Raw genomic sequence first — 21,199 nt, forward strand, 5'->3', positions numbered from 1 at the left:
GTCGCTCCTTACTACAGTTCGTTACCACGAACTGTTTGATAACTCTTTCCTCTTCATTACAAATAAAATAAAACGCTAGTTTTCCTTTTTTATTATTTGGTACTGGTGATACCCAAGTTTTATGTTCCTTCGCTTGCATTATTACTCTCCTCTTTATTTGTTCCTTTATTAACTTTTTTAATGTATATATTATTTTATTATTTTTAACTTTTATCAGTTTTATCCTTTCAAATTGCTGAGATTTTGCAGTTTAATAACTTTGACTAACGAATAATCATTCTGAAATTGCTCTTTTGATATTGTTTGGCAGTGTTTTTACTATCGTACTTTTTTTAAATTTTTATTTTGCTTGTATGGTTTTACATGACTCATAAATTCAAATTTGGTCCTTCGGGGCTAGTGATAAAACTTCTTGTAAATAAATTTATTATCTTATACATCAAACTGAACAAATTCCTTCAGCATACTCGTTTTAGGGGATGGTATTAGGTCTTATCTTGATCTATATTTTATCACAGACCTTTCTGATTACAGCAGACCATATTGACAAATAATTTGTTGACATCGATTTATTATAAAAATCAATCCAATTTGAAGGAGATGGAGAATACATTTAAATATACTTGAAAATCGATACTTTGAAAAATGCCGCTGCTTAAATCCAGAAGTTTACGGTAAAAAGACGTTTTTCTCTTCTGAAAAGAAAAATTTTCTTAAATGTTCAGATTCGTTCGATGTCTTGATTACCTCTTATTTTTCAAAATTGCTACAACCCCGAGTTAGTGTAAATCTTCATGGATCTCGTAACTCTGAAGTTTTATTAGTTGTTAGAACTCTAACCGTGAGGTCACATTTTACACCAATATACACATGTAATAGGGGTTGGAACTCCCTGGCAAAGATTATCAGAGATTGCCACTCCATCGGATTCTTCAAAAGATTAATGAAAAGTCATTTCGGTTAATTTTTCTGGTTATGGTTCTATATATATATATATATATATATATATATATATATATATATATATATATATATATATATATATATATATATATATAAGTAATAATAGTAATCCATATTTAACAGTTCAATTGAGTGAAAATAATAAAGAAAGATTTGATATAACTATTTGAATTTTTCTGTTTTTCTTTTTTGTTATTGTTTTCCTCTCTGTGTTTATTTTCCTTATCTTGTATTATGAATCTTGATAGATTAAATAAAAAAAACAAGTTTTTTTAACTGAAAGTAAGGAGCGACATTAAAACTTAAAACGAACAGAAATTACTTCGTATATGAAAGAGGCTGCTTCCTCATCAACGCCCCGCTCTTTACGCTAAAGTTTGACTCTGTCTCTCAATTCTTCTTTTTAAAACAGTAAAAAACTTTAGCGTAAAGAGCAGGGCGTTGATGAGGAAGCAGCCTCTTTCATATACGAAGTAATTTCTGTTCGTTTTAAGTTTTAATTTCGCTCCTTACTTTCAGTTAAAAAAACTTGTTTTTTTTTATTTAATTTCTGAATGTTTTTGAATCAATGCATGTTTTGATTTTGGCTCTCCGCAGAGGAATAATTAAAACGAAATTTTATTTATTTTATTTTTTTTTGGCTAAATGGCTTTCTCATAATTTTGATCGAATGATTTTGAGAAAAAAAGAGCGGGAGAGGAAACCTAGTTGCCCTCCGATTTTTTGGTCAATTAAAAAGGCAACTAGAACTTTTAATTTTTTACGAATATTTTTATTAGTAAAAGATTTACGTAACTTATAAATTAGCTTACGTAAAGAACTTTTGTATTCTCATATTTTTATTACATATATGAGGGAGTTCGCCCCCTTGTCAGATCCTCGCTCTTTACACTAAAGCTTAAATTTTGTACCAATTCATTAAGAATGACCCCAGAATCACAAAAGCCGTAGATTAAATAGTTGAAATTACTACAAATACTTTAACGTAAAGAGCGAGGTATTAGGAGGAGGTGAGCCCCTCAAATGGGTAATAGTTTCTGTTTGTTTTAAGTTTTAATGCTGTTCCTTACTTCCTTAACCTTAGCTGAAAGAACTTTTTCATATTTATTTTTTCATTGTGTTTTTAAATAATGCTATTAAATCCTGCGCTCCCTTTATGGAGATTTTCTTCCCCCATGACAAATTATCGATGGAAAGTTCCCCCAGCATATCCCCCTCTTCTCAACCCCTCCCCCAACCAAAAAAATCCTCCTGAAAACGCCTGTACACTTCCCAATAACCATTACTATAGGTAAGCATTGGTCAAAGTTTGTAACTTGTTGCCCCTCCCATGGGGACTGTGGGGGAGTAAGTCGTCCCCAAAGACATAGTTATAAGGTTTTTCGACTACGCTGAATAAAATGGCTATCTCAGAATTTTGATCCGTTGACTTTGGTAAAATAATTAGCGTGGGAGGGGGCCTAGGTGCCCTCCAATTTTTTTGGTCACTTAAAAAGGGCACTAGAACTTTTCATTTCCGTTAGAATGAACCCTCTTGCAACATTCTAGGACAACTGGGTCGATACGATCACCCCTGGGAAAAAGAAAAAAAAAACAAAAAAACAAAAAAACAAATAAACACACATCCGTGATCTGCCTTCTGGCAAAAAATACAAAATTCCACATTTTTGTATATAGGAGCTTGAAACTTCTACAGTAGGGTTCTCTGATACGCGGAATCTGATGGTGTGATTTTCGTTATGATTCTAAGACTTCTAGGGGGCGTTTCCCCCTATTTTCTAAAATAACGCAAATTTTCTCAGGCTCGTAACTTTTGATGGGTAAGACTAAACTTGATTAAACTTATATATTTAAAATCAGCATTAAAATGCGATTCTTTTGATGTAGGTATTGGTATCAAAATTCCATTTTTTAGAGTTTTGGTTACTACAGAGCCGGGTCGCTCCTTACTACAGTTCGTTACCACGAACTGTTTGATTTGATTGTAATGTTTTTCTCTACGTTCTAAGGCCATGGAGCCTTTTGTGGGGATGCTAAAAGAGATGCATGTATTGATTATTTGTTATTAATGAAGTTGAAGTTGATCAATAGTTTTACTTGTTACTATATTTTTAGACCATTTCTAATAGTAAAGGCAAAAGCACTTGTGTGCTTGTATTTTCAATAGCGCTCAAAGTTATGGCTGTTTGTGGGTATTCCCCTGGTTTGATTTGGCTGAATAGCTGGAAAAAATATACAAGAACAATTGAATATGATGGAGAGTTTAGAACCTGCCAATGAATAATTTTATGAGAACAGACTGCGAAGTAGCAAGAGATATCTTTTTGAGAAAAGTTAGAAATGCAACTAGGAATATTAGAAAAAAACATTTTAAGCTCAGTAGAAAGAGAAGGGGCTTGTGCGAGAAGTATTGAGCACTGAGAGAAAAGTAAGAGAGAGGAGGCATCAAGATTTGAAACTATGAGATATGAAATATCTCATATGAAATGATATGAAATGATATGATATGAAATGATATGAGATATGAAACTATGAAAGGGGTGTCATGAATAGAATAAAATTGTTGAGGATGCGCCAGTTGCAGCCAGATGGCATGATAGTAAGATACGGTTTTGGCATGTCAGAATATCGAGAGGAAGCAGTCAGTCAAGACTTAAAGGCATGTTGACTCACTTATAGATAAAAAAAAGCGTTAAAAGAGAGATGGATAGAATATTTTGTAGAACATTTTAAGCCTTTTAAAAGTTGTAACAAATGATCCTAGTCGCGGGACTAGGAGCGTACATGAGATTTTATTTGAAGCCCAATACTGGGAAAGGACCCATTTTGAATCTGACCTCCTCCGCCCCTTTTTACCCCTAAGGCAACATTGGCAATAGTAGCTCTAAATGTAAGGACCCTAGCTAAGAAAGGAAAGAAGGATCTGCTTGTACGAGAAATCAACAGGTATAAATGGGACAGCATTGGTCTGTCAGAAACCCATCTTCCAGTAGCTGGTGTTTAAAGGATTGGTGACACAACACTACTTTTGTCAGGTTGTTAAGATGGAATTCACCGACAAGGAGTAAGATTTATTCTTTCGAAGAAAGCAAAGAAATCACTTGTCTCCAAAACTCCGCTCTCTGAACGTATCAATGCTATCCGGCTCGAAGTTTCGACTGCGAACCTGAGCATCATCCAGGTTTATGCGCCAGATTCTTCTCGTAGCGTTGGAGTCTCAGAAGAATTTTACAGCCAACTCCAAAGCTTCACAGACTCTATTCCAAAAAAAGACATAATTCTGGTAATTGGAGACTTTAATGCAGCAGTGGGCTCGAATTCCGAAAGTAATGAAGACGTCATGGGAAAATTTGGACATGGTACCAGAAGCAGAAGAGGTGAGTGCCATCTGGAATACTGCCAGGAAAACAAGCTGGTTGTGGCCCAGAGAGCGACGAAAAGTCATGTGCAGAGCGCTTAACGGAACCACCAAAAACTGCATCGATTATGCACTCGTCCCGAAGCAATGGAAAATTAGCACGCTAGATACAGTCGCTCTTGCAGGAGGAGACTTTGATAGTCATCAAAAACTGGCAATGGCATCTTTCCGCCTCCGTCTGAAGTCGGCAATACAACTCCAGAAAAAAGTCCCAAGATTCCGTACTGAGCTTTTGAAAAACGAGTCAACTCGCAACCGTTACCGGATTAATTTCTATTTGGCATTCAATTTAGAGAATTCTTCAATGAATCCAGAGGAAATAGATTTAGACACCCTAGCCCACGAGAGCAACGAGATCCTCATACAGACATCCGAGACAGTCCTTGGAAGAACTAATAGCTCTGAAAAGGCATGGATCACCGATGAGACCATTCAAATGTGTAAAGACAAGTGTGCTGTTGCTAATAGGCAAGACCGAGGAAGCAGAGACATTTCTTAGCATCTTAAGCGACTAACAGGAAAGAAGATCAAACGCGCTCTAACCGCGTACATTCATAACAAATGTGACCAATATGAGCTCGACTTCCGAAAAAGCAATACCCATGCTGTGTACAAAAGAATACGAGAGCTATCGAGATGCAAAACTACACTAACAAATGTACGCCTGGACAAGGACGGGACTTCTCCATCCTGCCACTGCCACCCAATCAATCCTAACCCTGCTACTCTTAGGAATTTAACCATCTCTCCATCGGAACCAAGCACACCACCACTCAGAAGTGAGTTTGAAGCTGCCTTGAAGCCCCTCAAATCAAATAAATCGCCTGAACCAGATGGATTGCAAGCAGAACTCCAGAACGTTGATTCAGAAGTCGTTACATACTGCTACCACAGAATTGCCAGAGCTGCATGGCGCAACGAATATTTCCCGAAAACGTGATGTTCTGCTACCATAATTCCTCTGCATAAGAAAGGGTTCAAAGCCGAATTCGACAATTACGGTCCTATCAGCCTGACAAGTCAACCTTCCAAAGTGTTGAACAAGATAGTCAAATCATCCCTGAGTATCAGGCGGGTTTCCGAGCAAACAGCTCGACGATAGACCAGATTTTTGTCATCCGTCAAATAATGGATAAATACCTTGAATATGGTTAGGACCTCTATCAACTCTTGATTGACTTCAAACAAGCTTTCGACTTAATTTGGAGAAAGGGCCTTTGGCATATACTACTGCATTATGGCGTCCCATCAAATATTGCATCACTAATTCGTAATATGTATGAGTGGTTCAGAAGCCAAGTACAAACAGTTGAGGGAACGATCGAAGAATTCCAAACTTCTGTTGGTGTTTTGTAAGGATGCATCCTCTCACCTCACATGTTTAATCTCTTCCTCCGTTGTGTAATGTCGCATGTTGAAGCAACCAATAGGGCAATAATAGGAAGGATTGTAATCAACAAGCTAGCGTATGCAGACGACATCGACATGCTCTCTGGATCCGTCGCTGAACTCCGAACCAGAGCAGATAAGCTGAAAGTAGTTACAGGAACCTTCGGAATGAAATATCAATGAGGATAAAACACAAGTCATGAACGTTTCAAGGTTCAATAACCAAATCCCACCAAAAATAAAGCTTAATGGAGCGGAAATATAATGGTACCGCTTCACATATCTGGGGAGCCAGATCACGAGCAACAATAATTACTCAGTGGATATCAAAAGACCCCCGCTCTGGGTAGTGCTAGATTCAAAGCTCTGATGAAAACATGGAAGAAAAATCGAATCTCTGTGAAGCTAAAACTTATACTATTCTGCTCAATCATTATTTCTATAGCTATTTACGGTTGTGAAACAAGGACAGTCAGAGTAGATGACTCCAGGCAACTTGCCACGTTTGAGACAAAGTTGCTGAGTCAAATTGCTGACATAACATGCGTAGATCGAGTCTCAAATGCTGACACACTCAAAAGACCGCAGTATAAAACTTCCATCCTGAACAGGGTCCAGGTTAAACAATTCAGGTGGCTTGGTCACGTCCAGTGCATTTGCAACGACCAACTATGGAAAATTGTCTTTGAAGGTCACATCCATGGTTCTCGCCCTTGCGGTCGCCCTCCAAAGCGCTGGAAGGAGAACTTCACTGACTGCAAACTCCATGGTCTTCTAAGATTGGCACAAAACAAAGGGCAGTATAAGCGACAAATACATTCGCTCGTGAGAGAGAGGCCCCGAAACGACCACCAAGGCAGGATGGGACTCACGTCAAGTAAGTCAAGACTGGGAAAGGGTAAAAAAGTAAAGGGTAACCGTAAGAAAACATTTAAAGGGAAAATTATTTTAAAAGAATAAGAAATTACAAGGAAGTAATGAAATATCGAGATTTTTGAGGGGAAGGGGAGCGTGTGACTGAAATTCCAACCCCTCTTTGCACGTATGTTGTGTATCGAACGTACAGGGGTTCTGAAAATCAACACCCCGTGCTTCAGTATTTTACATTATTTCTCCTTGAATTAAGATATACAAAATCTGTTTTCTCCCGTTAGGGAAGTATTCAATCTTCAGTAATTTCTGATATCCAGTGGGTGGAAAATATTGCTTCAGTCCGATTAGTCAAAAATACTCTAATCTTATGTATAATTTCTTGTATTTCTCCCAGCGAAAAATAAAATGACAAACTAACCACATAGTCTTTGATTGGTATCTCATCTAGCAATTTACGAAAAGACAAACATACCACACAAAGTCTTTGTATTAAAACATGGTAATATACAAACATCTATCCGGAATTAATCAAATATCACAGTCAGACAATTGTAAAAAAAAACAACAACAAAAAAAAAAAAGTAAAAGATGTTTAAGAACAAACACAGTAGCACCAGTTAAGTGATGTTTTTTTAAGCAGAAGGTAATAAAGACCAAGGTCATTTCCAGGGTGAGGGTCGGGGGTTTGACCCCCTCCCCGAAAAAAATGTTCTTCCGAATCGTAAAACGTAACAAAATTGACTATAAACAACTTTTTGGTGCATTTTTAATTTTTAATTGCCTCCCACCGTAAAAATTAGTTGTATCCCCTCCCCCAAAGAAAAGAAATCGTAGATACGACCCAGATAGACAGCATACATTTTTATACGGTTTAGCATTTTTCTCATTTGTTATATTTTCAAGTTTTATCAATAGCATTAATGTTAGCACTCTCGTTATATACTGAACTACAATATTATCCCCCACGGAACTTCTTCACTTGACCATAAGGAACTAAAACACCCTTAAAAACCTAAATAAATAGTAATAGACTGAAGTTACATTAAACTTTTTCTTAAAAAGTTTTTATGTATGAACAGATGTCAAATCTGTATCAGGCTATATTTTATAAATGATTTTTTATCAAAGTGATTGGTCGATGACATATACGTCAAATACTCAGTATAATACAGCAGACAACTATCTTTCACCTCCTTCTTTTCATTGTTCTTTCTAGTCTTTCCATATTGATTTTTGCAGTAGAATGGTTAGGGTTTATGCCTAATGCTTGGGAATAGCTTTCTCGAGCTTCTGCGAAACGGCCTTGGAGATGAAGTAGGGCTCCAAGATTGACATGACTCGATGGATCCTAAAAAATGATCTTGAGATTAAAAAAAAAATTGAAGGCCAACATGAATATTCGGTACAGTTCCTTTAATGCAACTACTCGCTAGCAGAAAAACAAAATACTGCTGACAGCATTGGCATCACATCGTGGAAAAATATGGAGTTTTCAGATTAAAATGGACTATTACATAATTGTTACTCTTAGCGACCCTTATTGGACACATAATTGTGACTTATTATGAATTATTTGATATATAATTGTGGCTTATCGGATAAATGATTGTGAATTTAAGCGACCCTTATTAGATCACATACTTTCTCTGATATTTGGAAAAGAGCTGGGGGCAAACAAAAAGAACAGTGGAGGTCTGAAGCACCTCCTCTCCTGCTGAATCACCATGAATTCATAAAAATGAAAATTTCTCAACAGTTAAAATTTGATGTTTTCTTGGCTTACAAGTATTTCTGCTAGTTCACCTCCCCCCTCCTTTAAAAATCCTGATTTTCCTTCATCTGTTATAACAAAATGTTAATCTTTTCTTATGACCTCTTCCTTCCCTATTTAGGGATAACCTGATTTTTGTTTGATTTCGGATGGACGGCAAAAAAATATAATCTTTAGGAATTTATCATTGGTCATTCGTAGCACTTAGCCTAACCATTTTAACCTTTCTGTAATTATAGCCTCAGAAAGCCGGATCGAACCCCTTTCACCACAGTTTACTGGTTAAGATTCGGTCAGCCAATCGAGTAACCAAAACTATCTTTAGAAAATTAGATTGAATTTTTTCTTAACAAATATTTGCTAGGCCTTCGAAGCACCCACGCATTAGAGCCATACCTGACCACCGTTTCTAGTCTTAGATGGTACGCTTATCGTTTTTTCCTTCCAATCTTTTTTCAGCTGCGAAAAAACATCCAGCACCACGCCTATACTATATTTTGCTTGTTCACCACATCTACCATTTTCACTAATAATACTGGATTGTTTGTGGGCTCCAATTATTCAAATCATCAGTATTTTTTTTTTATTATTCGGCTCCTAAATAAAAACTGTGCGTACTTGCCTTGCTTAAATTGCTTAGCAATGACGTTTGAATCTATTCTTTCACCATAAACTCACAAAACCTCCAAAAACTCATACTTTTCGCTACCATTTTTGTCTGGGGTACAAAAATCATCTATGTAATCCAAATCTTCGTCAGCTTTACCCTTCTATTTGATAGCCTGTTACCCTATAGCATTTGCCACGTTCATTAGGACATATTCCATATAAACGGGGATGGGACACAACCCTACTAGATTCTAGAAGCAACAAATGACCTCACTTTCTACTTTAACCGATCAATATTGTTCTCATACACAACACTAATCCCTTTAATGCAGTGTTCTTTTATCAAACAGTTTGTGGTAACAAACATGGTAAGAAGAGCGAGGAATTGAGGAGGGGGTATGTTCCATCATATATAGTATAATTGAAGTTCAGTTTTAAGTGTCAATGTTGCTTCTTACTTTCAGTAGAAAAAAAATTTGTATTTAGTTTCAAACAGTTCGTGATACAGACTTGTAAGTATGGGGCGATTTGGTTCAATAGTAACCAAAACTCTAAAAATCGGAACTTAATATCAACAGGGATATCAAGAGAATTAGCTTTCCTGCTGTTTCCAAATTTATACCATTCGTTACGTTCACTGTTACCCAATGAAAGTTGAAAGCCTGAGAAAATTTGTCTGATTATTGAAAAGGGAGAAAACATCCCAAAAAGTCTAGGAATCTTAATGAAAATTGCAAAACCCTTTAGTAAGAGTTTCATGTTCCCGTCTGCAAGAATATGGAATTTTGTATTTTTGGCCAGAACAAAAATCATGGATGTGTTTTTTTTGTTTTGTTGTTTTCCCCAGGGATGTTAGTGTCGAACGAATGGTCCTAGAATATTGAAGAGGGCTGATTGTAACCTAAAGCTCAATTGAAAGTTTCAGTGTCCTTTTAAAGGGACTAAAAAATCAGAGGGCAACTTGCCCTCTCCCATGCCCCTTTTCCCCAATGCTGTCTGGTCAAAATTTTAAGATAGCCATTCTGTTCAGCAATGTTGGAAAGTTCCATAGCTATGTCTTTGAAGATAACATGACCCCCAAAACCCACGGGGAATGGGCTACAAGTTTTGAAGTTTGCCCATAGTTTACGCATAGTTTTTGTTATTGGGAAGTGTACAGACATTTTTCACGGGGGGCAGTCTTCTTTTTTGAAGGGGAGGGGCTCCACAGGAAGAGCTTTCCATGGAGATAGAAGTGAAATTTTCAGGGGGAGAATTTCATGGGGAAATTTTCAGGGAGGGAGATTTCTGGCATGATTCGAAAAATGATCAGAAGCCAAGGTTTTCTTCTGATGAAAGTATACTAAGGAGATTTTTCCAGGTGGAATCGTCCACAAAAAATTCCAGAGGTGACTTTCGGTGAGGATGGAAGTATCTACGGAGAATTTTCCGGGCGGGGGGAGAAGGATTTCCGTGTGAAGAAATCTTAATGGAGGATTTTCTCGTGAGGGGAGAGGATTTTCCTTGGAGGATGAGCCAGAATTCCAAACATTGCTTGAAAAACGATCAGAGATTAAACTAAAAAAAAGGTTTCCTTCAAGTAAATGTTGGGACCAACAATAATGTCTAAAACGAACAGATTGTCACCCCCTCTTAAATACCCGCTCTTTACGCTAAAGTTTGAATTTTTGTCCCTATTCTTTAAGAACAACCCTTGAAACACACTGGCTGTTTAATTACAATATTATAATATTTTAAAGTACTGGAAAACTTTAGCGTGAAGAGCGAAGTATTTAGAAGGTAGCAAACCCCCTCTTATAGAGTAAGTTTTGATATTGTTTAAAAAAAAATTTTAAGTTTTAATGTTGCTCCTTACTTTCAGTTGAATATTTTTTTTTATTGAATACCATACAAGCACAGTTCCTTCACTAAAACTCTACTGATAATTAAGAAACAATCTCTACTATTAATCTAAGATTAAGATTTGGTTGACACATTCTTTTACTTTCTTGAATCATTTCGGAGAAAATTGTGAACAAGTGAGGATAGTCAAGAATCGCTTTTCAGGCCAAAATCGTTTAACTATTCTATAAGAATGAGGGCTACAGGAAAAAAATATTCCGGATGGAAGCTCGCATCCCTTCTACCTTTGTTCTAATAAACATTTAAAGCTGCTCAATATTGTCATACACAAAATATTATTTCAATAAAAGGAAGACTACCACTCCATACTGCCATCGTGTCATACTGCCACATTGTCATCATTGATACTGTACCCTGCGTCCAAATTTATTCCTCCGAATAAAGAGAGGTAAGGGTGGTAAGGGTTAAAATTGTTCTTGTGTGGTACACCGTCATTTGTGGCACATTCTCATGTATTGAAATGTCATTTGTGGCACATGTAAACATTCTCATGTTTTGAAAGACATTTTCTCACTGTCTTTCAAAAAACATTGTATGAAATTTCGTCGTACGTAAAGTTTTTATGTTTGAAATTTTGGCCCGCGTTAAACTTTAGCGTAAAATTCCAATATTTTTAAGCGTCCATTGTTATTTAGTATCATGCTTAGTTATTTAGTTTTACAAACACGATTTGTTTTTATTTAATTTAGCAAGACTTCAGTTGCTAGAGATTTCTCCTATTCTTAGTTGCATTCGGTGCATCTGTTCTCTGGTTTATCATCGAATCAGTAAAATAGTCAGTTGATTTCAGACACATGGATCTTAGTTAAGAACTTTGTTAAAAAATGAGAATAAGCATTTAAATTAACACTGTACAAAACAATGAAATAGTCATTTGATTTCAAGGATGTAAAAAAACAAATTCTCGACATTTACCAGTAGTTGTAAAATTTCTTCATATCCTTGATTTTTTTTTTATTCTCTAGAAGATTGTTTGGATATATAGGCTCTAAAAAATGTATTTAGAAAGCATGTATACATTCTATCACTGACAATTATTTAAACACATTTATAAAGTCTTCAAAAAGTATTTAAAAAATTTTACTACGACTTATACAGTTTCACAGCATGTTCTGCAGAAATAAGCTTGAAAATGACGAAGGTTTAATAGCATAAAGGTTTATGCCTTGGCCTAATCCCTCCCTCTAGGAAAATTTCGCGAGAAGACGTCTGCAAGATACCCTTGTTCACTGTAATTTTTTTCAATCAGTTTGTTTAATTTGCTGGAAAAATTTCTTGGTCTGGTTTAGTATGGATTAAATAAAAAACAACTTTTTTAACTAAAAGCAAGGAGTAAAATTGAAATTTAAAACGAATAGAAATCATTCCATATACGAAAGGGGCTATCCCCTCCTCAACTCCCCGCTCTTTACGCTAAAGTTCTTATTGTTTTAAAAATTAGAGTTGTGACTATTAGAAAAATTTTGGCGTAAAGAGAGGGGCGTTGAGGAAAGGGAAAGCCTTTTTCATATACGGAGCAATTTCTGTTCGTTTTAAGTCTTAATATCGCTCCTTACTTTCAGTTAAAAAACTTGTTTTTTTAGATTTAGTTTCTGAACGTTTTGGAATTAAAGCAGGTTTTGATTTTTGCTCAGCGTACATGAACAATTAGAACGAAATTTGCATATTGATACTACTGTTTTTGGCTAAATGGCTTTCTCAAAATTTTGACCGCATCATTTTGAGAAAAATGGCCTAGTTGTCCTTCAATTTTTTGGTTACTTGCCACTAGAACTTTTATCTGCCACAGAAAATGCCACTATAACTTTTAATCTTATTTACGAACGTTTTTATTGGCAATAAATATATGTAACTTAAGAATTAACTTACGTAACGAACTTTTATATTCAAATATTTTTATTACGTCTATGATTGGGTTTACCCTCTCGTCAGTACCCCACTCTTTCCGCTAAAATTCGAATTTTGCTCCAATTATTTAGGGATGACCCCTTAATCACAAAGACCATTTAATTTGATCAAATAGCTCTTTTAAAATTACTAAAAAAATTTTAGCGTTAAGAGCGGTGTATTGAGGAGGGGCAAACCCTCTCATATATGTAATAATTTCTGTTCTTACTTTCAGTTTAAAAAGACTTGGTTTTTTATTTAATTTCTCATTGTTCGTTTAAATAATGCTCGAACATCCAGCCCCCCCCTTCATGATAGTTCTCTTCTTCGTGACCTCTGACCCACCTCCCACGTAACCTCCAACCCAGAAAAATCCCTTCTGAAAACGTATGTATACTTCCCAATAGCCAATACTACATGTAAATAATGGGCAAAGTTCATAACTTGAAGCCCTTCTTCCAGGGACTGTGGGGGATTAAGTCGTCCTCAAAGACATAGCTATTAGATTTGTCGACTACGTTGAACAAAATGGCTATCTCAAAATTTTCATCTGGTGACTTTGGGGAAAAATGAGCATGAAATTTGGCCGAGACGCCCTCCAAATTTTTGTTCACTTATAAAAGTGACCAATAAAAGTCACTTATAAAAGTTGCTAGAATTTTTAATTTCTGTTTGAATAGGCCCTCTTGTGACATTATAGGACCACTTGGTCGATACGATCATCCCTGGAAAAAAACAACAACAAATTAACACGCATCCATGATCTTTCTTCTGGCAAAAAATACAAAATTCCACATTTTTGCAGATAGGAGCTTGAAACCTCTACAGTAGGGTTCTCTGACACGCTAAATCTGATGGTTTGATTTTCATTAAGATTCTATGATTTTTATGGAGTGTTTTCTACTTTTTTTAAAATAAGGTAAATTTTCTCAGGCTCGTAATTTTTTATGGGTAAGATGAAACTTTTGAAATTTAATACTTGATGAAACGTATGCATTTAAAATCAGCAGAAAAATCCGATTCTTTTGATGTATCTATTGGTATCAAAATTCCATTTTTTAGAGTTTCAGTTGCTATTGAGCCGGGTCGCTCCTTACTTATAGATCGTTACCACGAAATGTTTGATTAGCTGAGACCTGGAAAAAATTGCTGTTTTTGTTTATCTAACTCTTTCAAAAAGAGGGGCTTATATTTTAACTGCGGAAGGAATTTCTTTACACATATGATATTTTCAGGTCTTGCTTTTCATAGCCTAACATTTGCACCTTTTTCTTAAAAAAAAAGAAAACAAGAAAAAAAAAACACCTCTCTCTTATGCGCTGTATCTCACAAAATAGGGAACTAGAACTGTAGTTTCCCTTTGAGCAAGCCCTCTCCCGATCTTATATGACCTTTGGTTTGATACGATCACCCTGAAAAAAAAAACAAACACGCCTTTATGATCTTTGTTCTCGCAAAAATTATGAAATTTCACATTTTTTCAGGTGGAGGCTAGAAACCCTTACACTAAGGTTCTCTGATGTGCCAAATCTGATGGTAGCATTATTATTAAGATTATTTGACTTTTTAGGAGCGTCTCCACTCTTTCTCAAATATTATACAATTGTTTCAGGCTTTCATGGCTTGCGACGGGTACACGAGACTTGATGAATGTTATCAAACAGTTCGTGGTAACTTTTCGGTGGTAATGTGGTAACTATTGACCCGGATCATTAGTAGCCGAACTCTAAAAAACGGAATTTTTATAACTATAGTTGCATAAAAATTTTAGTGCTGATTTGAAATATATCAGTTTCATTAAGTTTAGACTTGCTTAACAAAAGTTACGAGCCTGAGAAAATTTGCCTTATTTTAGAAAATAGGGGGAAACATCCCATAAAAACATAGAATCTTAGGGAAAATCACACTATCAGATTTAACGTATCAGAGAACCCTTCAGTAGAATTTTCTGAGCTCCTATCTACAAAAATGGAATTTTGCATTTTTTGCCACAAGACAGATCACGGATGCGTGTTAATTTTTTTTTTTTTTTACAGGGGTGATCGTATCGACCCAGTGGTCCTAGAATGTCGTGTGAGGGCTCATTCTAACGGAAATGAAAAGTTCTAGTGCCCTTTTTGACCAAAAAAATTGGAGGGCAACTAGGCCCTCTGTCACGCTTATTTTTTCCAAAAGTCACCGGATCAAAATTCTGAGATAGCCATTTTATTCAGCATAGTCAAAATACTAATGTCTTAGGGGACGATGTACTCCCCCACAGTTCCAGTGGGAGGGGCTGCAAGTTACAAACTTTAACATAGTAATGGTTATTGGGAATTGAACAGACCCTTTCAGGGGGATTTTTTGGTTGAGGGAGGGGTTGAAGGGAGGGGGTTATGCGGGGGGAACTTTCCATGGAGGATTTTGTCATGGGGGAAGAACATTTCCATGAAGGGGGCGCAGGATTTTTTAGTTTTTTTTAAAGAATAATGAAAAAATAAATATTGGAGAAGTTTTTTCAACTGAAAGTAAGGAGCAGCATTAAAACTTAAAACGAACAGAAATTATTACGCATATGAGGGGTTCACCTCCTCCTAATACCTCGCTCTGTACGCTAAAGTAATTTTATTAATTTCAACTATTTATTCTACGACCTCTGTGATTCAGGGGTCATTCTTAAGGAAATGGGACAAAAATTAAGCTTTAGCGTAAAGAGCGAGGTATTGACGAGGGGGTGAACCCCCTCATATACGTAATAAAAACATACACGTATAGAAATTCGTTATTTAAGTTAATTCGTAAGCTATGTATATTTTTACTAATAAAAAATTTCGTAAAAAATTAAAAGTTCTAGTTGCCTTTTTAAATAATTAAATAAAAAAACAAGTCTTTTTAAATGAAATTAAGGAGCAACAACAAAACTTAAAATGAACAGAAATTAATCCGTATATGAAAGGGGCTTTTCCTCCTCAACGCCTCGCTCTTTACGCTAAAGTTTGACTCTTTCTCTTAGCTCTACTTTTTAATACAGTAAGAAACTTTAGCGCAGTGCGAGGCGTTGAGGAGGGGAAAAGCCCCTTTCATATACGGAGTAATTTCTGTTCGTTTTGAGTTTCGATACTGCTCCTTACTTTCATTTAAAAAAACTTGTTTTTTTTTATTGAATTTCCGGACGTTTTTGAATTAATGCACGTTTTGATCTTGACTCTCCTTACATAAATAATCAAAACGAAATTTGCATATTAATTAATTGCAATTAATCGGAAGATTTTGAGAAAAAAGGAGCGAGAGAGGAGGCCTAGTTGCCCTCCAATATTTTGATTACTTAAAAAGGCAACTAGAACGTTTTCGTTGGTAAAAAATATACGTAACTTACGAATTAACTTAGGTAAGGAACTTCTATATTCATATGTTTTTATTGGGTATATGAGGGGGTTCAACCCTCGTCGATAACTCGTTCTTTACACTAAAGCTTCAATTTTTTCGCAATTCCTTAAGAATGACCTCTGAATCACAAAGGCCGTAGAATAAATAGTTGAAATTACTAAAAATACTTTAGCGTAAAGAGTGATGTGTTACCCCTAATATGCATAATAATTTTTGTTCGTTTTAAGTTTTAATGCTGCTCCATACTTTCAGTAGAAAAAACTTTTCACATTTATTTTTTCATTGTTTTTTCAAATAATGCTAGAAAATCCTGCGCCCCCTTCATTGAAATTCTCTTCCCCCATGAGAAGTTCCTCCATGGAAATAGCCTACGGGGACTGTGGGGGAGTAATTCGTCCCCAAAGAAATAGTCATTAGGTTTTTCAACAGTGGTGAATAAAATGGCTATCTCATAATTTTGACCCTGTGACTTTTGGGAAAAAGTGAGCGTGTGAGGGGGCTTAGATGCCCTCCAATTTTCTGGTCACTTAAAAAGGGCACTAGAACTTTTAATTTTCTGTAGAATGAGCCCTCTCGCGATATTCTAGGACCATTCTGTCGATATGATCACCCCTGGCGAAGAAAAAACAAACAAACAAAATAACAAATAAACACACATCCGTGATCTGTCTTCTGGCAAAAAATGCGGCATTCCACATTTTTCTAGATAGGAGCTTGAAACTTCTACAATAAGGTTCTCTAATACGCTGAATCTGACGGTTTGATTTTAGTTAAGATTGTATGTCTTCTAGGGGATGTTTCCCCCTATTTCTAAAATGAGGCAAATTTTCTCAGGCTCACAACTTTTGATGGGTAAGACTAATCTTGATGAAACTTATAAATTCAAAATCAGCATTAAAATACGATTCTTTTGATATAAATATTGGTATCAAAATTCCATTTTTTACAGTTTCGGTTGCTATTGAGTCAGGTCGCTCCTTACTACAGTTAGTTACCACGAACTGTTTGACCAAAAAATTGGAGGGTAACTAGGCCTACTCCCCCGCTCCTTTTTTCTCAAAATCATTTGATCGAAACTATGAGAAAGCCATCTAGCCATAAAAATAAATTAATATGCAAATTTCGTTTTAATTATTCATGTGCGAAGAGCCAAAATCAAAACATGCATTAATTCAAAAACGCTAAGAAATTAAACAAAAAACAAGTTTTTTTAACTGAAAGTAAGGAGCGGTATGAAAACTTAAAACAAACAAAAAATACTCCGTATATGAAAAGGGCTGATCCCTCCTCAACGCCCTGCTCTTTACGCTAAAGCTTTTTACTTTTTAAAAAAGTAGAGTTGAGAAAAAGAGTCAAACTTTAGCATAAAGAGCAGGGCGCTGAGGAGCGAACATCCCCTTTCATATACGCAGTAATTTCTTTTCGTTTTAAGTTTTAATACCGCTCCTTACTTTTAGTTAAAAAGAACTTGTTTTTTATTTATTTAATATATCTGGAGTCGGCGTAAAAGCCAATTCACTTGATGTACCTATTGTTATCAAAATTCCATGCTTTAGAGTTTCGGTTTTTATTTGGCCGAGCTGCTCCTTACTTACAGTTTTTTGCCATGAACTATATGATTAACTGATCAGGCTTAAAATCCACTCTCAGAAAGGGCATTGGTGTCGTACATGGAAATTAATTTTGTGATAAATTTATATAGGTATTTCTGAGACCCATACTACAAGACTTATATGAATTGAGTGGATTAGTTTTTCCTGGCACTAAAGACTCCCTACTGAAAATCTGGAAAGCCGTGACAGATGCAGCTGCAGATGAAGCTTGCCCTACATCGACTACTGAAACTTCTTCATGTAATCCCCGCAAACTGGCTTGATTCTGTAGCGGCTGAATCGCAGGGTCTGTCATGGCACTTGCATCTGTTGATACGAATTCCAGTAAGGCCAAATCCATGTCTCTTGCTATTTTACTCTCAACTTGGAGAAGAACGTCAGGGATAATATATAATTTCTTGAAACGTGAATTGAAGCATGCGACAATCATTACGAGTGTGACCTGGATAAGGTCTATAGGCCTAGAAGGTATTTTATCTAGCCAAGCCTTACTGAGGCTCTCAGCAGCATTTGAGAGTCCTCACTAGACATAGTTTGCGAACAGCCTATGTTAACTTCTGGATACAGCTGTGCATGCTGTGTATCGCACAGAGGAGTCAATGGATTGAATAAATTATTTTTCTTCTCGGCCATTTACGAATTTTCTCTGTTGGATCCTTCTGCTGGATGTTCACCGGTTGATACCAAAAAAGGCGAAATAATACCGTTTTCGATATTGATATTTACGTTCCCATATTTGATATCGATATTTGGTACGATATTCGATATCAATATTTAGTTCGATATATCGATAAGGATATTAATATCACCCAGTACTAATTCTGTATCGTCCCACTATATCTATGAATGTACTACTATCATTCCTACCATACTATATATAGTGTGTTCAAAGTGGGACGGACAAAGTAATTAAGTGTATTCGGTATCGTTCCTCCATACATATGAATGTATATTATCATTCCTATTATGCTTTGTATGGTGCACCATGCCTCGAAGTGCGAATGACAAAGTAACTAAATTTAGTCGGTATCGTTCCGTCCCACCTATAAATATACGCTATAATTACTATCATACCATGAACTATGTATCATAATACTTCGAAGTGCTAATGACAATGTAACTAAATTTAACAAAACCGTTTTAATGCTTGTTACACAGAACTAAAAAGATTTCATCGAAATCCAAAGCAAATACAATGAAAAGTTTTTCGTAACTTGAAAACTCTCAAAACAAAACCTTCAGTTATTCTGCTACTTTTTACCTAAAATCTGCTAAAATGTAAGCAAAACAATTCCAAGGATGATAACTTAACCCTTGTAGATTAAAAGCCTTGTAGATTTAATCTTTTTAGTAGTTGCTTAAAAATGCCTGCTAGAAAATAGGGATATAGGGGACTTTACCCCTGCCTTTATTTGAAATTTTCTCCGTCTACCAAAAATTGTAGCCCAAGAATGGACTTATTTTATCTTTCAAAGCCACAAAACAAAAAACGACCATAGTAAGCTAAAATAAAAGGTAATAAGAAAAGATACATATATAATAATAACTAGACCATTGATTAATAAAAAGGGGAATATAAATTTTAGATTAAAGAAGTTACAGCATAGTGCGCAGAAATGAAATTCACAGTTAAAGTTAAAGATCTTTTTTTTTTACTCTCCATTAATTCGAAGAAGAGCTGCTTTGTTGGCCTTTTTTAGTTTTGAACAAAACAAAGCGCGATGAAAGAAGATTAAAATCTCGAAGTTTTTCTCAGTCCATCTTTGTCTCAAACAAAACAAGACCTTTTCTAACATGAAAGAAATAGAAGTCATTTGTCTCTGCCAGCCATTATCCTCATCATTTTCTAAGTTTTTACGACTTTTGGCTTCATGCCAGGCTTGGGAAAGTCCACGTAGTTTTATTCATAGAGGCGATATAGTTTTACGACTCCAAGCACTCTCATGGACCATTATCCTTCATCATCCTGTAAGTTTCTACTTCTTCCCTGTGGGTATTCATGGGATACATCGCTGACGGATAAGATAGCCCTTAAGGTTCTTTGTTTGCTCCAAGGGGATCTACACTTGACTGAGCATTCAAGTTAAATATGAATAAATATTTATGAGGAAAAAATTACAAATAGTTATCATATATTTTAGGCAGGCAATTTGTAAAGAGATTGCTTGTGAAAATAATTAAGATTGAGGTAAAACTTGACGTTCAGCTAAAAATAATAAAAGCAATATAAGCATGAAACCTTAAACCGTACCCTAATTTGGGTAAATTATTGTATTTAGTTTATTTTGTTATATATTTTTTCTCTTAATTTTTTTGGTCCAATATTTGTATTATCTTATCATGGCTTTTTTTATATGGACCAATAAAATTGTAACACAATTATTTTGTTATGATTTTTACTAATGCTATTATACTAGTTGTTTAGACAATGCTATTTGATTAGATGTCTCATAATTGATGGGAAAACGCGAAATTTCGCCAAACATAATCAGGAATGTAATTAGCTACCGGAGAGCGAGCGGCAACTACCCCTCCCAGACCTTGGTTTGCCCCCCAGTTAAAATTAAGTTTATTTCCGAAATTGAGATAAGCCTGCATAATTCAAGCATCCACAAAAACAGGTCAGTTTCCCTTTGTATATATTTGCCTTTATGGTAATATATGACTGTTTTTTCAATTTCCACTGTTATTTTCACTTGATTTGGAAAAATTGGCTTTTGCTTTATCCCCCTCCCACAAGATTTTGGTGAAATGACACCACTGAACATAATCAAAGCAATAAAGTCATTAAAGCAAACCTTATCTGGTCTATGGTAAACCGTAAACGACCCCCAGATTTTGCTAAATTCCTTTGTTTACAATACTACGTTATATATTTTTTCTCCCAATTTCTTATTATTTTTTTTGTTCAATATTTGCATTTTGTTATCATAGGACTTTGTTTTGTGGCTTAATAGGTTTCCAATGCAAAACTTGTTATCATTGTTATGATTATTATTATCGTTATTATTATTATTATTATTATTATTATTACTATGCTAAAATGTGCCAGAATTGATGGAAAATTGAAGTTTCGTTAAACATAATGAAAACTTAAAAAATTTAAAGCAAAACTTAAACAGTTCCCTAATTTGGATAAATTTTTGTGTTTGCTATATTTCGCTATTTCTTATTTTTTCGTGTTATCTTACTCAATATTAGCATTGTCTTAGCGTGGTGTTTTTTTTTATGTGGATTAATATGTTTTCAATAATATTATGATTACTTGTGTTTTTCTACTTTTCTACTTCCAATATTATTTCCATAGTTGATTACTAAAAGCCTTTAAATCTGTAATTCTAAACAAGCATGGGCTGGTAAACATCCAAAGTTGTAAATCGGTGCAAAACCAATAGACTTTCTATATTA

General features: G+C 35.4%; 1 protein-coding gene across 3 annotated transcripts in view; it reads right to left on the reverse strand.

The window, feature by feature from the left end:
* Nucleotides 1–566: 566 nt before the first annotated feature.
* Nucleotides 567–21,199, reverse strand: part of LOC136035983 (protein O-mannosyl-transferase Tmtc2-like) — a 213,087-nt gene continuing 192,454 nt past the window's right edge. For 2 of the 3 annotated variants that reach the window (XM_065717889.1, XM_065717895.1), the window contains exon 13: nt 7,004–7,991. In XM_065717889.1, the coding sequence (XP_065573961.1) occupies nt 7,830–7,991 (162 nt within the window). In that variant the 3' untranslated portion in view covers nt 7,004–7,829. Of the gene's footprint in view, nt 696–7,003; nt 7,992–21,199 lie in introns of those variants that run through there. The other variant, XM_065717905.1, reaches the window with a different exon arrangement.

Source organism: Artemia franciscana, chromosome 2, assembly GCF_032884065.1.
Source record: "Artemia franciscana chromosome 2, ASM3288406v1, whole genome shotgun sequence".
Taxonomy (NCBI): Eukaryota; Metazoa; Arthropoda; class Branchiopoda; order Anostraca; family Artemiidae; genus Artemia; species Artemia franciscana.